This window comes from Tupaia chinensis, unplaced genomic scaffold (assembly GCF_000334495.1).
Source record: "Tupaia chinensis unplaced genomic scaffold, TupChi_1.0 Scaffold000392_1, whole genome shotgun sequence".
In the NCBI taxonomy this organism is placed as follows: Eukaryota; Metazoa; Chordata; class Mammalia; order Scandentia; family Tupaiidae; genus Tupaia; species Tupaia belangeri.
This window is the reverse complement of record NW_006159894.1, coordinates 1,686,520-1,702,932: the sequence shown is the minus strand read 5'-3', so window position 1 is coordinate 1,702,932 and position 16,413 is coordinate 1,686,520. Positions and strand designations below refer to the sequence as shown.

The 16,413-nt window shown below is 44.8% G+C and overlaps 1 protein-coding gene across 1 annotated transcript in view; it reads right to left on the bottom strand.

The window, feature by feature from the left end:
• The window catches only part of ITSN1 (intersectin 1), a 268,969-nt gene that overhangs the window by 54,472 nt on the left and 198,084 nt on the right, over nt 1-16,413 (bottom strand). Inside the window, exons 28-31 of the mRNA XM_006153903.3 lie at nt 15,489-15,534; nt 12,920-13,041; nt 7,346-7,463; nt 5,520-5,711 (exon numbers count right to left, since the gene is read on the bottom strand). Coding sequence (XP_006153965.1) covers nt 5,520-5,711; nt 7,346-7,463; nt 12,920-13,041; nt 15,489-15,534 — 478 coding nt within the window. The remainder of the gene's footprint in view (nt 1-5,519; nt 5,712-7,345; nt 7,464-12,919; nt 13,042-15,488; nt 15,535-16,413) is intronic.

Genomic DNA, 16,413 nt, shown 5'->3' with positions numbered 1-16,413 from the left:
GCACGCGCCCTATAGCGAAAACCTCTCCAAAAAAAAAAAAAGAATGCCTGGGGAAATATCAATTTAAAGAGACTATTATGGGCCAGTCTTTTAGCACAGTGTAAGGGAGCTGGACCCCATTTGCCTGACCAGGGTAGAATCCTGGCCCTGGCAGCTTGAAAACCAGGCCAGATGCATGTACATGTGTGCTCCGAATCCTGACAGGATGGAGAAATGAAGGAGAGACTGCGGTGTGACTACATCCCCTTGTGGGGGTGCTTTCTCCCTCTCTGGCAAGTTCAGTGCCCTCTGGAAAAACAGAAGCAAAACCAAATACACACACACACACACACACACACACACACACACACACACACAGAATAGACTCTTCCTGAGAGGCTATGGAACCCTCTGAAGTGGAATAGCATATAACTATGTTGTTGGGAAAGTCGTGAGGCATTTTTGCATAGAACAACAGAAAAATAGGTCATGACTTTCCCAACAACCTAATCCAAACAAGAACATTCTGAACGCCTAGCTTTTCATAGGTGGGGTTTCCTTAAAGAAGAAACCAAGAGCCCTGTGGCTGAGGTGAAACGTTCGCACCGGGCTACTGTGCTCGCTGGCCCTGTCATGTCTCCCGAGTCTACCAGGTGCAAAACACCAGGCACTTTGAAGAAGGGGCCATCTACCTTGCATCTTGGGAATCAATGGCATTCAACTTTGATAGAGTCAGTAAAAGTTCTCTTGGGTATTTTTGGAACTAAACAGAATGGATTAATTTATAATTTTGTTAGAAGAAAAATAATTACTGCCTCTCAGAAATGATTTTAAGTTTTCCAGGAAGCAGGGTGATTGGGACTTGCCCATCCCCCAGTGCTTTCCCCACCCCATGCTGGAGTGAGACAGGGCCCAGGTTACGGTCCAGGGCCCTCAGCCTCCTTAGCTCACATGTGCATGAATCTTCTCCCGTAGTCCCTCCTGAAGATACTGTTGCTTCAAGGAGGCTCACGTATGAAAGGAAAGGAAACTGCAGACATGTCGGTTTCCAACCCGAGGCTGAGCTGGGGTATGTCGAGAACTTAGATTCTGGCCATCCTACCCAGTCATCAGTTCATCAGTGCGCCCACTTGACAGGCATTTCTGAGCACCTGAGCTAGCACATCCCAGGTGATGATACATAGTTTTAGGCTGCATCATGTGAAATTGCTACTTTTATAAGTAAGAAATCTATAAAAATTTTTATACGGGCAATTCGATATAGTTAAAGCAACTTTTTAGAGGGATTTCTTAAGCTAAGGTTACCAGGTTTTTCCTGATGGTATTAAAGGAAGCACAGACAATCCAATCACCATCTAATATGGCGCTTGGGTCTGCCAGAGCTCCCTTCCAGAAACAGCAGCCACCAGATGCCAGGGCACACATAATGATCTAATATCTTATAACCTACAAAGGGATGGGTACTGGCTTTAGCTCAGCTTCTCCCAGGTGCCCTTTTATGCAGAGGCAGTCTGGGACATGGGCCATGACTTGGGGAGCCCCAGTCTCGAGGGTCCTCAGCTCTGCATGCTTGTTTGCACCATGCAGAGACCGCAGCCTTGGGACAGTGATGCAGAAGGGCATCACTCTCTTGCACTCTTCTTGCCTAATACCAGTGATGCGAAACTGCACCCTAGGATCAGGTGCAGATATATCACTCAGGCCAACACGAACTTTCATGATATAATGATCAGTTGTTTTTGTTTAACGAGTAGATCAAAACAAAACCTGGTGCCTTTAATCTACGAAGCCAAAGAAGATACCTAGTATCCTCTCATGAATTTAATTAGAAATAAAATGCTTTCTTTCCTTTTATTAACCAGATTCTCTTCTGAGAATATGACTTCAGTAGTTTAATCTACCACCGAAGTACAGAGTATAGGGGGGAATAACAAGATTTTGAAATATAAAACCAGGGACTAGGTCGGCACAGCAATAACAAAACTGGACCGATACGGAAAGGTCTTGGGTTTGAGTCTTAGGACTGAGCACGCCAGGTGTGTGCACACACACCTGTGATTTAGGCGGCTGGCTGGGACTGGAGCTGGAACAAGGCATGAACTAGAAAGCCAAGGTTTTTATGCTGCAGATATACGATATAAGATTAAATGATAAAATTTACCCTACAGTATTTATCAGGGAAGCCCCAGTAGCCACCAGAGTGGCCAGTGGGCTGAGAACAGGGTTTCTCAATCTCTTCTCTGGTCACATCCATCCTCTGTCAGGGGAGGGGGCTGGACACCCCCTGGCATGGTAGGAGGTTGAGTAGCACCCCCAGGCTCTGCCTGTTAGATGCCAATAGCACCCCCTCTGGTGGAGAACTATTGGGTCAGGTGGATATGCTGCAGTCAAATGCAAACGGAATGACTGTGAGGGGAAAAGGCAGGTTCCTGGGGAGCAACCTGTGTCAGTTTCACAAACCCAGAAGAAAGTATGGAGGCGTAATCTTTGGACAGGGTATTGGAGAGAGTGAGCTATAGAGTATTAAGATGGTACTACCCACCTGGACAATTGTATCCCTTCCAGACAAACTCAAGACTGGAGAAGCACCACTGGCTTAGAAGGGTGAGGGGCCCCAGGAAGCAGATGGGATCTGCTGTCTTGACCGTAGCTCCACAAGAGGATGGGTTGGGGACAGAGAGAAGAATCTCCACTCTGTCCACCTAGGGCGTATATTGGCCTCAAATCGCCACTTCTCCCTGCTTCGCCTGGCTCCTCCTTACAGTTTAAGTCTCAGCTTAAGTATCATTTCCTCCTGGAAGGGTCTTCGGATGTCTCCCTGCAGCTGCCAGCTCCACCCACCCGCTCCAGATGGCCTGCTCCGCGGTGCCTCGTATTCACACTGCTCCTAGCGCAGGACTCATCACCCAATCACACGCATACCATAGAGACTTACATGGACTGCAAGAGCTTGGCTTTCTGCTGTACCTCCCGATAGATCATGAAGTCCACAGAGACAGGTATACTCTCCCCAGAATCCAGCAGGGCACCCAACACATGGTAGATGTTTCCCCAGAAATACTTGCTGAACTGACAAAGGAAATCATTTTTTCAACCGAATGCCAGGGGAGGCCCAATAAGTGAAGTTCATGAAGATGGAATCAAGCATGTGGTTGTTGTGGCGAACGGGTTCATCAGTGTGTGTGCTGGTTTATTTCTGCTAAGGCAACAAGACCGGAGGGTGCCAGGCACAAGGGGATCCCAAACAACAATAAAGTAGATGTGCAAGTTTTCACCCTCACCCACATGTTTTTTGGGTGTTATCAGTCACTCATGATGATACATTTTTTGGACAAATGTTTTGCCAAATTGCATACCTGCCACTATCAACGACACATAATAAAAGCTCAGATGAGCATGTTACCCACTAAACTGGGTGGGAAGAGTTCTGTTCTTAAAAATCCCATAATATAAAGAGCAATCATGTTGATCAGGAGAGGGACGGTAGCAGGGTAGGGGAGAGGGGACAGAGTTCAGCGATGACTCAGTGACAGTCTGACCACATCTGCATTTCAGAGCACAGCAGAGTCCATGCGTGGCCAGCTGTTGACCTCTAGTCTGGTTCCCCATCACCACTGCCAGGTTCCAACATCAAGAACACACAGACATTGCCGTCTAACTTTTATAGGAAGATTTAATAATCTATACATGTAACTAATTCAAAAGGTTGTATTACAGTTGTTAAAGCCGCAGGTTTATATATTTATATATTTTACATTCATGTCCATGAAAATACTGAAGCACAAGTGAACGAGGAGGAGCAGTCCTCGCTCTCTGCGCCATGTGAGTGGAGGAGATCTCTGTGCAGCCGCCGGCACAGAGCCTCCCGAGAGAGACGGAAGGCGGAAGGAGCTACCTGTTACAAAGTCATTAGTCGGACAGCGCAATTGTGCTTGGGGCATCCCCACCCCGTTTTCTGTGCCACCAGCAATGGGCATTTTTATTGAGAGCTTCCAACTAGTGTTTAAGACAAACATGGCTTCGGCTACAGCACATCTAACACATCAACGGACCATGAGCTCCATTTCATATTAATCTGTAGGAATTCCACAGTCTAGTTAAAAAATGTAAACATTGGAAATTAATTGCAGGGAGACTTCTATACATTCTTTCTTGTCAAGAAAATTACTTGTTCAAAATAGGTCATTCCATGAAAAGTAACTGGAATAAAACTTCATGTAACAGAGACTAAAAAGAGACTGTAGATATTGTCGATGATAACAACCTCAATGGTGTTGTCTATTGATTTATGGTATGAAAACACACGAAATTAAAAACCCAAAACAAAACACCAACTCAACCAGATAAATCTGAGACTGAACAAAAACACAGGTGCTTTCTCATGTAGCTACAAGGTCACTGTGCAAAATAAAATGAATGCAGTATGACTGGAGCATCGTACAAGGTCAGAGCTTTTGCCATGGGAAGAACTGATGTCTTATGTACAGGATGTATTACATGCTCAGCAAGGTACAACTGATACACACAGACAAGCACGAAACACCTTCAGTTTAATCAGGCTCATTCTACACGTCTTTAAAACAGATATACTCGAACACCTCTGTACTTCTACTGGAGGGGGAGAAAACCCCAAACTACACAATTTAGTTGGTAACACTGGACAAAGTGAAAAAAAAATACATCAAGTCTCAGATTTATGGACATTTGGAACAATTTTAATAGCACATGCAGCATTCCTTGATAGTGGGTCTTTTTGCAAAACCAAATAGCAAAGAAGTAATTAATTTTTTTCATTAAAGACGAAAATAGATATTTAAAAATAATTTTAAAACTATCGAAAGCACCTGTGTAAAGGTGGGGGGAAGTCAATCGAATAACTAGGAAAGCCACAAAAGGACCCACTACCCTGTGTATTTTTGTAATTTTGCTTCTATCTCTGCAAGTAATAACTCAAACATTGCGATCACATGCAACTAAGGTAAAATGAGGTAAACTGCTCTGCAGTGAGTTCTTCTACTCAGAAGGCAGTAGGTGATCATGCTGGAAGTCACATGATCAAGGCTGCATCTCCCATCATCCCTCTGGGCAGTGATATGGGATAGTGGGTCTCTTTGAGGACTTTCAAGCCTGAGGGGGGGATGGACAACATATGATTCCTAGAAAAAGGAGGAAAACAACATATAAGCAAAACAAAACAATGAGCAAAATTCAAGCTAGGAAAATGAGTCAGGCATGTAAACAGCATGGTGCCAAAATGATTTTTGAAAAAAAAAAAATAAGGAAAAAGGGGAGAGGAGAGGAAGGGGACATGCTACAGAAGGAATGAAAATTTTAAAAAGGAAAAAAAAAACAAAAAACAACAAAAAAACACCCCATGAGATAGTCTTGCATTACAGAAGGTCTTCAAAGAGACTGTTGCAAATGCAGCAATGGTCTAGCTTTAAGTTCTGCAAACAAAGCTCAGCAGAATCAGAGCAATGCTGCATGTTTTACTGGAAGGTACCAGAGAAGAGAGGCAACAGGGCCACCAGGGCACTTACATTGCTGGCTTGGGTCCATGTCTGTGGTCAGCTTCACGTAATTGGATGGGAAGAGCCCCACTTGTCCATTGACTTCTCCTTTCCACCAGTCGGGGTCCTCCTTGTTGAGGACGTTGATGATCTGGCCCTTGTTGAAGGCCAGCTCGTCGTCATTCTGTGCGGTGTAATCGTACATCCCGATCACCTGGCACACTGCAGGAGACAGGGCTGGGTGAGCCACAGTATGTGCATGGGGGACTCATGGCCATTAGCCATGGTCATGTGTTATATTTGTCCTTTCAGATGAGGATAAAATTAAGTGGAAGCGCTTGAATGGGCTTTCTATAGTGTGGGCAATAGAGGAAGATGAAAGATTAAAAACTAAGACAACAGCAATATTTTCATGCTAAGTCTTCAGTTTTTATAATATCTTCCCCTTTTTCATGTTTATTTGTCAGCAGAAAATTGACAGTAATAACTTCATGTCTAGTGGAATCCCTTTTAAAAAGTGAACTTTGCGGAGGCTGGCCCGACAGCCCCCCCATCTTCTGCACAGGACAGCTGCATATCCTTTTTTTTTCTCAAGGCGGAAAGAAATGATCATCTGACCTCCAAAAATTCCAAATCTCAGTGAAAAGCAAAACCAGTGTTTTAAAAGATTATTTTGCTGTCTCTTTACATCTCAAAATTTTGGCTCAAAGAAATTTCCACACTCAAGAACAATTTTCTTCTTTTGTTTTCTCTCGAACCCATAAGAGGTAAAATTGTTTTCATTCTCTGGCATCTCTAGTTCAGATAGGTCACAATCCTCAGGTAATCTTTATTAACCAACCGCCCTACTGCCCCCTCTCCCCGTTTAGGTTTCTCTAGTTAATCCAATAGCTTCACCAAATTATTTCACTGGGTTTCAACCAACCTGACAAAGGGTTTGGAAAATGACAATGGGGCAGATGCTACTAGGTCCCCCAGGGGACAGCAGACCCGGTTGCGCCCACACTCCTTTGCCTACATGACGCCATAGTTCCTTAGTTCAAGCAAGAGGCCCAGCTGGGGACAGGATCCAGTCACAAAGTTTGCCAGTCCTTTAATTTCTTGCAAAGGCTGCCACATTTTCATCTTATTTCACCAGGGAACGTATAGCACCAACACTCAAAGTTACTAGTACGAAAACTCCACATTTTCCACAAATGCCACCCAAGAACTGGTGGCTTAAAGATCTAAAGCAAAAACTGACTTCCCTAACCTCACCTCTTGCAACTATTATTGAAGTATCTAACATGGCCCATTCCATTGGAAAATACGCAGCTGGGTCAAATGCAGTGCTCTGTTCTTTCTCAGTCCTTTAGAAAATTGTGTACAACATCCTGCCCATTGAGCAAAGCCCCCTCTGTAGTAAATGTCACAGAAGAGTTATTTCAGTCCTCGGTGAATACCACATAACAACGCCTAGACCCCGTGGCCTCCAGCACAATCTCCTGACCTATTTAGGGCCCAGCCATTTATTTTTAGGAGCCCCTTTCTGTCCCTTATCCACAGCCCGAATCCCAATTTAAATAGCTGGAAGGAAATCAAGAGAAAAATCCGGCTTTAATGCTCCAGCATTCATGACTCCCTTAGGAAGAGATTCAACAGGGGCTCTCTTGTACTCGCACAGTAAAGCTCGTCAGATCTTTGGTCCCTTTGAAAAACATATTCCATATCATAGTAGTTGGGTGTCAGCCTCAGCAAGGACAAGAAGTGCTTACAGCCCATGTTAAAAACCATCTGAGACACTTAATAAAAAAACTGAGTGGAAAAATGGAAGTGACACGCAGACATTTTCCAGTAAGAGATTGCCAACTCCTTACCTGCTGGTAACGCCGTTGACTTAGGTGGGTCCGTAGGGGTGATTTTGCTTGTCCCAGGGCTGAGAAGTTTTACATAATTAGCTGGGAACCAGCCTATCTGGCGCTTTTTCCCACGTGCCTAATGAGAAGAAATTGTATCACCAATTTTTCAAGGTTCACGTTCTCTTATGATACGATTTGCTCTGTACCAGAGCACCAATGCAAAATTAACAGTATCTATAAATTACTGTGCCACAAAAACAAAACACTGTGGCTGAAATTCAAATTGCGGTCATTGCTGGTCAGCACAGCCTGGGCTGGATTTTGTGTATTGCAAATTCAAATTATACTGCAGTGTGCTGAGGACAGGAAACTCTGCCCACGTTATGCTGGCACTCAGCTTCATTATTCAGGTAATGCAGAGGTGAGTCAATGCCAACACTACATCCAGATTTAGGACTGCTCCTAGCTCCCTTTGCTTACCGATGTCACCTTCCCCACTGCCCTTCCTTTCTCCTTTCCTTCAAACTGATTCAACACAAGATCCATCTACGGAGTGATTACATGCCAGGCGTTACTGGAAAGGGAGAGTGTGACCCAGGAGTTCAGAATAAAGTTGGTGAGGCAAGACTTGTAATTATGACACTATTCCATGAAATACTCCCGTCAGGAGCTGTAAGAGGGACTATAACCACTCGTCTGCATACCGCCAGGAAAAAAGAACTCCAACAATGTGCACATATACAAGCATGCATGCACATTCACATACACACATACGTATACACTGTATCTAGAACAGGCTGATGCCAGCCTGAGGCATGGTGGTGAAGGTGGCTGGATTCCACATGGCTGACCTCATGATCTGAGTTCTGGACCCTGGAGCTCAAGCCAGGAGCATGTGCATGTGAGCCCAAAATCCCGAAAGGAGGGAGATATGTGACACGGCCATGCCCCATGGGGGTGCTCTTTCTCGATTTCCCTGTCTCTTTCTCTCTATCTCTCTAGATGGAGTATGAGTGCTCTTAAGCAAATTAAGGAAAACAAAGAGAAAACCCAAGGTTCTGATAAAAACAATTGCCTTTGGGGACAGTGAAGGGAAGGAGGCATTTATATCCCCTTTTGTAACTTTTGCATTTTAAATCATGTGATTATATGATCTATTTCCAAAAATACAGAAATAAAATGAGAAAAAAAGAAAATGTCCACTGCCTTACTCTGCCCTCCCACCAGCTGACTGTCTAAGGATACATCTGGGTTGCTTTCAGAACCCAGATCAAGTGCGCTTTCCTTGCGGCCTGAAAGACTTCATGCCCTTGGCTCTATTCTCAGTGAACCTCAGGGATCGCACCATCTGTTGCTGAGCTCTCTCCTCTCCCTCTCTCTCCCTCTCTCTCTGTCTAGTGTGCTGCATTTGGCTCCGCTGACTGCACTCCCCCTCTGCAGTTTTACAAGGGTAGAACACAGAGCTCAGTAGGACTTTCTTCATATGTGTGCTCACGCTGACAGCCGCTCTGGCTAAAGGACTGGAAAGTAGCCCTGGCAAAGTGGCTCCCTCACCCATGTAATTGAGGATTCCAAGGACCATTGAGACTCCTGAGTAAGGCGCTGAGAGCACGAAGGCTCAAAAATATGGCTACTCCTTTCAAGGTGCCCGCCATCCATCTGTGGAAACGAGAAACATGCATGGAGAGCTCCGAGGCAATGTCAGCGCAGACAGTGAAATACCAAAGAGCAGTGCAGGCCTGGCGCCCCCTCTGTGGTGCAGGGAAGGAGATGGTGCTTCTGGCTAGGAGGCTCACAGAAAGCTTCAGGAAGGTGTGGGATCTGGCCAGCTCTTGAGAAGATGTGGGAGTCAGGCCCTGGGAGGAACGTCATGAGCAAAAGCCACAAGGTCTGAATGCCCAGGGGAGCGGCTGCTTCGACACTAGGCAGAGGTGTCACCAGAGTGGTACCAAGGGAAGGGAAATGGGGGGTGAGGTGACAGGAGGCCAGGCTAGCCCAGGCAGGCCGAGGAGGAAGGACTCTGGGAGGCACCCAATGGTTTCGGAAGGACAGGATGTGAGAGCAGAGGCCAAGGGGGTAACGAGGGCGCAATTCTACACGGGGAGGGCACCTGCTGCTTTCAGGGAGCCCTCTCCTGCCCAGCACAAGAGCAGACATATTAATAGAAGGGGTGGATTTCCAGCACTCCAAGGTCAGATCCCTGATCCAGTAAGCAGGGCTGGTGGCTAGCACTCTGGGCAGGGTTTTGATGGCTGCCACCTGTGAGCTCCCGGAGGCAGTTTCTTCTTTAGCTACATTCTGGGCTGTGACTCCTATTCTAGCCAAGACACATTTCCTTAGCCCAGGAAGGTACTGTATGGGGGCCAGCAGGTGGCGTGGTGGTTAAGGTGCTAAACATTCCCACATGGCCAGACCTGGTGGCTTGCTCTTTCTCATTTTCCCTTTTTCTCTCTGTATCTCTCTCTGGTCAAATTAAATTAAATGAATGAATAAATAACATTAAAATAAATAATTTTTAAAAAGGTACTGTATATTTTACTGCCCAAAATGCACGGATCTTCCCCTCCTGCCCAAGGTGAGCAGCAGGCATGGTCACTGGAGCCCAGCCCTGCGCTTCCTCTTCCTTCCCGAGGATCGAGGCCCTGCCTACACACTTCCGAGACTCTGTTCTTCGGCATTCAAGGCTCTGTCTGCCCTGGTTGGCAACCACACAGCAAACTCTGCTGGCCTCCCTCCACCATCTTGGACTTTTCTAACCACCACATGGTCCTTCTTGTGGCCAAGTACAAGTTGGCTCATCTGAGAAGTCGTCTTTGGGAACACGAAGGACACCCAACAGTTCTTGCAAGCTCCTCTAGGTTATGGAGTAGGAGGGAGACCTGCTTTCTGTTTAAGGGTCAGTTGGCTTCCCTATCAAGTAAGTGCTATAGTAGTAATTTTTCAAACCAATTAGAAATGGTCCCAAACTTATAGAAAAGTGGCAAGTATAAGAAAAATACACAGAATACCCATACACCCTTGGCCTGGATTTCCCTATGGTCTTCACCTTACCCTGAAGTGAACAGCTTACCCCATTTGCTTTATCATTCATATATTCTCTCCTTCCCTCCTTGCTCTGTTATTTCTTTTTCTGAACCATTTGATTATAAGTTACCTGGCTCGTTACCCCTGCATCACGGTTCATTAGCCTTAAATATTTCAATGGGTTTCCTAAACATAGAAATATACACTGACATAACCATAGTAGTTATCAACCTGAGTCCATTTTTTTTTTTAGATGTATTTCTTAGAGGTGTTTGTGCTTCTAGAGTGACAGAAAGAGAGCGGGAGAAAGCACCCCTCAGGGGGCACAGCCAGGCATAACCTCTTTTCCATTTCTCCACTCCATTGGAATTTTGGGCACACAGGAGCACGCACATAAGCCTGGTGCATTTTTCAAACCACCAGGGCTGGGATTCAAACTGTGTGGTCAATCGTAAGGGCCTGGTTCCCTTAATCACTAGACCACAGAGCTGGCCCCAACTTTAGTAAATTCACAAAAATCATTTCATCTATTCTAGTGTCCTGAAACCAGCTTTTCCAATGATCCCAGCAAGGTCCTCAGAGCATGCTTGCCTTGCTCACAGGATCCCATACAGAACCAGGTACCAGGATTAGCTGTCAGATCTCTTGCCCTCTCTGTTTAGACTGTGTCCTTTATGATAATGATGTTTTAAAAGAGTAGTCACTCCTTGCCATCATCCCCCCACCCCCTTTTTTTTTAAAGAATTATTTCCGGGACTAGCAGATAGTGTAATGGACATCGCTGGGCTCCCATGCAGTTGACTACAGTTCAAGTCCTGGACTCAGTGGCTTAAACGTCATGCCAGGCTCAAGTGTATGCATGCTCAAGATCCTAAAGAGAATAGAGGAGAAGGGACTGTGGTATGGCCATCCTCCATAGAGGGTGATTTCTCACTTTCTGTCTCTCTGGCAAGCATATGTGCCATATAACACAAATCTCTCTTAAAAAATAATTATTTCCTTTATTTTATTCATTACTATAGTTATTTTTAATTTGACCATAGCAAGACACACACGGGGGTGGAGAAGAAAGAGCAAGCCACCAGGTCTGGGACTCAAACTGTGGTCAGCCATGTGGGAGTCTATGCCACCTGCCAGCCCTGCCACTACCCCTTTTAATCAGACATTCCTCATTCTGGGTTGACCTAATGTTGCCTCATGTATGGATTCAGGCTATGCACTTCTGGCCAGAACTGTATATAAGTGACACTGTATGTAACTGACACATATAATATCCATGTGTTCCAACTGGTCATAATAATTTTGATCCCGATTGATGTGTCACTTTAATTCTCCACTGTATAATTTACTATAATATCATCTGTGAATAAATCATCTGTGAGGAGTCGCTTTTAAGACCACAGACATTTTTTGTTCCTATTTAAAATTTCCCCTTAGATTTGGCATCCAATGATTCTAAGAATCTTTATCATGATGATTATATATTAAGAGTAACCTTTAACAATTTTTTTCCAAGTCTTTGCTATAGTGTGCTCATTAGAGACAGAGAGAGAAAGAGAGAGAGAGAGAGAGAGAGAAATCGCCCCCAAGGGGGGATGGCCATTCCACAGTTCCCTTCTCCTCCATTCTCCTCTTGGGATGTTGGGCACACAGCACACACACCCAGCCCGATTTTCGAGTCACTGGGTCTGTGACTCGAACCTCAAAGTCCACCATGTAGAATCCAGTGCCTTAACTTCTATGCTACCTGCAGTCCCCAAGAGTAACCTTTCTAAAAGTATCTCTGGAAATGAGACTTAAAAGAGGTATGCAGAACAACAAAATGAATATCAAAATTACATGAGTAACAACACACACACACATGGGAACTAAAAATACTGTGAGGTATATATTGTGGCTTGGAATGCTAAGAAACCTGCCATTGTACCACACCGTATACACCACTGTTGGAAAGCTCCACTTCTACATGCCATAACACTTACGGATGACTCCTTGTGGGTATGTGGGTATCCCTGTCTTCATCTTATGAATTCTCACTATCTCAATACCCACTAACTGAACTCAGGAACTGAACAGATACTTTTTTCCCCCTGCTTTTGGGAGAGGTTTCTTGTTATAGGGTATGTGTGCTCGCCAGAAAGACAGAGAGAGACAGAAAGCGAGAAATCACCCCCCAGGGTGGATGGTCATGCTGCAATCCCTTCTTCTCTATTATCCTCTCGGGATCTTGGGCATGCATGCACAGGTGCCCGGCGTAAGTTTAAGCCACCAGGTTTGGGACTCGAACTGCGGTCGATTACGTGGGAATTCAGCAACATAGCCATTACGCTAACTGCTGGTCCCCTGAACAGATACATTTTCAGATATGTCATCACACTCAGGATTTTGCTATGGGCTGCCTGAAGCTTTGGACCCAACCAGATTCAGATAGTCAGTGGTATTTCTCACTATCCAAATAGAAGGTTTAGACAGTGAAGAATTACTTATACACTGCAGAGAGATAGCACTCCTTTGAGATTTTTCATTTTCAAACTTGGATGGAGAATTTTAAACAGAAAAGACACTAACTTGCAGTTCTCCTTCCCACCATCCTCCTGGGTTCTTTTTTCGGATCAAAATCAGCTGCCCGGGGGCCAGAGTGAGTTGCTCGGGACCAGTAGCAGTATATGAGGCAATAACCTGAGCAATTTCTGAAAAACAAGATCAAACATTGCATGCACTGTTACAATCAGTAGGAAATTCTAAGACACAGCCACCTCCCAGGTTCATGGATCAGTAGCACTGAAACTACTGCATTGGGCCGACTTTCTACTCCATAGCTAAGCTCACTGACTGGCCTTGGTTCCTAGACGGTACTCAAGGTCTTGGTGATATTTCTGTTCTGTCTGATCTGCTACTGGATGCCTTCCTCATCCCTTAGAATTTACTTACCAACTCCCTCCACGAAGTCTACCTCCTTGTCCCGCCATTGCACCTACTGGCACAGCCCTTCCCTCAATTACCATCAACACCCTGTGCGAGGTCTGGGTTCCATTCATCTCTTCTCACCCCCCAGCACAGTAACACTCAACAACGGTTAAGTGAATAAAGGATATCACGGGAAGCTTTTCATCTGCTAAGTGTGGTAGAAAGAGAAATTCTGTCTTCCTCAGAAACCATGGGGTGCCTGGTGGTAGAGCTCATTTATGCAAAGGGACTTCAAAAAGTTTGTACAAAATGGAATTAAAGTATGAGTTTATTTTGGTACAAAAAAAATACTGAAATCCATGCAGCTTTTTCATAATACACCTTTTTTTTGTACTTCTGAAGACCCCACATATGTTGCTGTTTCAGATTCTGACTTCTGCCAACGGACCATCTTTCTTAGGAATTTCATTTTGAGAGTAATCCTAAATACCGGGTATGAATCATAGCAGTGTCATGATTGATTTTACCTTAAAGGAGGAACCTGGAGTTAAGAAAGGAATTTATGCAAAAACAACAATTCAGAACAGAGAAAAATGTAAATAAACAGTTCTGTACTTTTCTTGAATGTTCAAAATCCCACGGGAAAAATTCCAGCAGTACCACAGACTAAGGTCTGGCAAGTGTGTTTCTACTTGCACGGGAGGTGGAGAATAAAGACAGGATCCTTCTCTGAGTGCATTCGGGCACATCTGCGGTGACTGCTTTCTGAACTTCTAGAAGCAATACAGAACAAGCCATCCTATTCCTCTACACGCTCTCCTCATTACACAGGTGAAATAAAGAAAGGGAAGATGTCCAGAAAGGAAGGAAGGAAACAATGAGGGGAAGGAAAGAATGAGGGGAAGGAAGGAGGTCTTAGGACCCCATGCTCTAACAGGATTATCGCCTACTGTACTGCCAGTTTTTCTACTAACTCAGGGGGACAAGCGAGATCCCAGACTTTAGCAAGCCCCTATCACCTTGCACCTGGTGCAAGCTCTTCTGAGAGCTCAGGGTAGCAAGAAGGCCTAGGGTCTGGCTTACATCTACCTTGTCTCTGACCTGGAGTTCCGGCTGGGAAATCTATCCTAGGTCAAGGGTATTCCTCTAACACGCCAAGGACTAGCTCTAGATTCCAAGAATTTTAGTTTGGGAAGAGTTCCAATGAGTGTCCTATTTGGCACCAGATGTTCTTGCTCCTCAAAGGATCTGGCATACATAGCCAGAGATCTTTCCCAACATTCTTTACTGTCTTCTGTGTCCCTAAGCAGCTTGCTAGTTTCATTGTGAAGTGAAGCTCCCCAGAAATCACAAAGGAAATATCTGGACCTTCTGGAATGACAGTTGTTCAAAATAGAAGACTCACAGGGCAAGCAGAGATCTGACCAGGTGGTCTGATGCCTGAAGTCTGACTAAAATCCCAGACAACCTAAAACGCCCCTATTCCTTGCCATGGCAGCCCATGTGGAGCCGGGCACCCGACAGACACGACTCTCTCTCTGAGTGTAACAGCAACTGTTTCAACCTATAATTTCCTAAGATTATGTGATGCAAACAGCTCAAGTGACCTAGACCAGGAAGACGTGCCACACAAACCATATCATTTTGCACCCACTGCCGTCGTCTCTCTTCATGCTACTATTTATAGGGCATGTGATTTCATCGAAAGAAACTAAAACGCTTTATATTCAGAGGCATGGCTATAACTTTGTACCTTTTCTATGTGTACCTGAGGTAAAGCACCTGGTAGATTCTAAATTAATGGGACCTAAACTCTGATAATATCTGTTGCTCCTCTCATCTCCTCCCACTGCTTGTGTCCTGAGGATTAGCACGTTGTCAGGAAACAAAAAAGGGCTTCCTGAGCCCATGAAATGACAAAGCAGCAGCTAACACCACAATCCTGCAGCTCCCTACACTGAAATTTCCCACTATCTTGCCTGAATTATTTCTTCACAACCCAGGAACACATTCTGTCCGATGATGTCCCTGTTCCCCATGCGAAGCAACAGTCGAATCTCATAAGCATGTGGAGGTTATTAATGAATTCGAAGCAAAGGACCTCCAACCACTCTGAGGGGAGATCCTTTCGTCTTTATTTTAGGCTTCTGGTCTTAATAAACACAGATGGGGAGCAACTATCAATTACATTCAAAACATTGAAAAAGAAGCATCAGGGTTTGTAACTTACCAGGTTTTTTTCCTAAACTCCCTGTTTTCCCAGCAGTTCCAGAGCCCTTAAAACAGAGCAAAAGGTCTCATTTGCATGCTGAAGAGTTTGGGTCATGCAACTTAAATAATGATTAATGATGATACAAACCCACCCAGACCCCTACAGCCCCCTCTTCATTCTGGGGAGACACAATAGCACTATAACACCTGTCACGAGCCTCTGTATCAGGAAAACACCAGACAAAATAAGCACTTTAAAACGTGCAGCTTTACTTTTTTTCTTTAAGAGAAAAAAGCAAAGTACATGATCCCAGAGGATCCCAGGAGGCTTGGGTATGTACTGTGTGGAGCACAGACCCACCCTGGCCCTGGGTTAGATCACATGCAGGTTCCCTGCTAGGAAGATCATTAGTCTACAACCTAGCACTAAATCCTAAGCTCAGGTTTCATTTTCACATGGTTAATTATGAACTACCACGCACACACGAAGCTCAGAGAATACAGCACATACCCACCCATGAGCCTTATCACCCAGATTTAATATATTAGAATACTACCATTCTGGGGGTCGGCAGGTGGCGTGGTGGTTAAGGGCGCTGGACTCCCACATGACCAACTGTGGTTCGAGTCCTGGACCCGGCAGCTTGCTTTCTCACTTTCCCTTTCTTTTTCTCTCTTTCTCTCACTCTGTCCCTCTCTGGTCAAATCAAAATAAATACATGAATAAAATGAAATTCAATAAAATAATTCTTTAAAAAAAAAAGAATACGACTATTCTACTACATTTGTTTTAGGAGGCTTCTTTTTAAAGAAACTAAAGCAGTACTGGGACAACCAAAGCCTCCCTTCCCCCATCCTTTTTGCTTTCCTCAATCCAAAGACACAGTGGCTGTCCAGTAGAGCCTTTCCCACTGCTTAAATGCTGAGACTTCACTCTCAGCGTT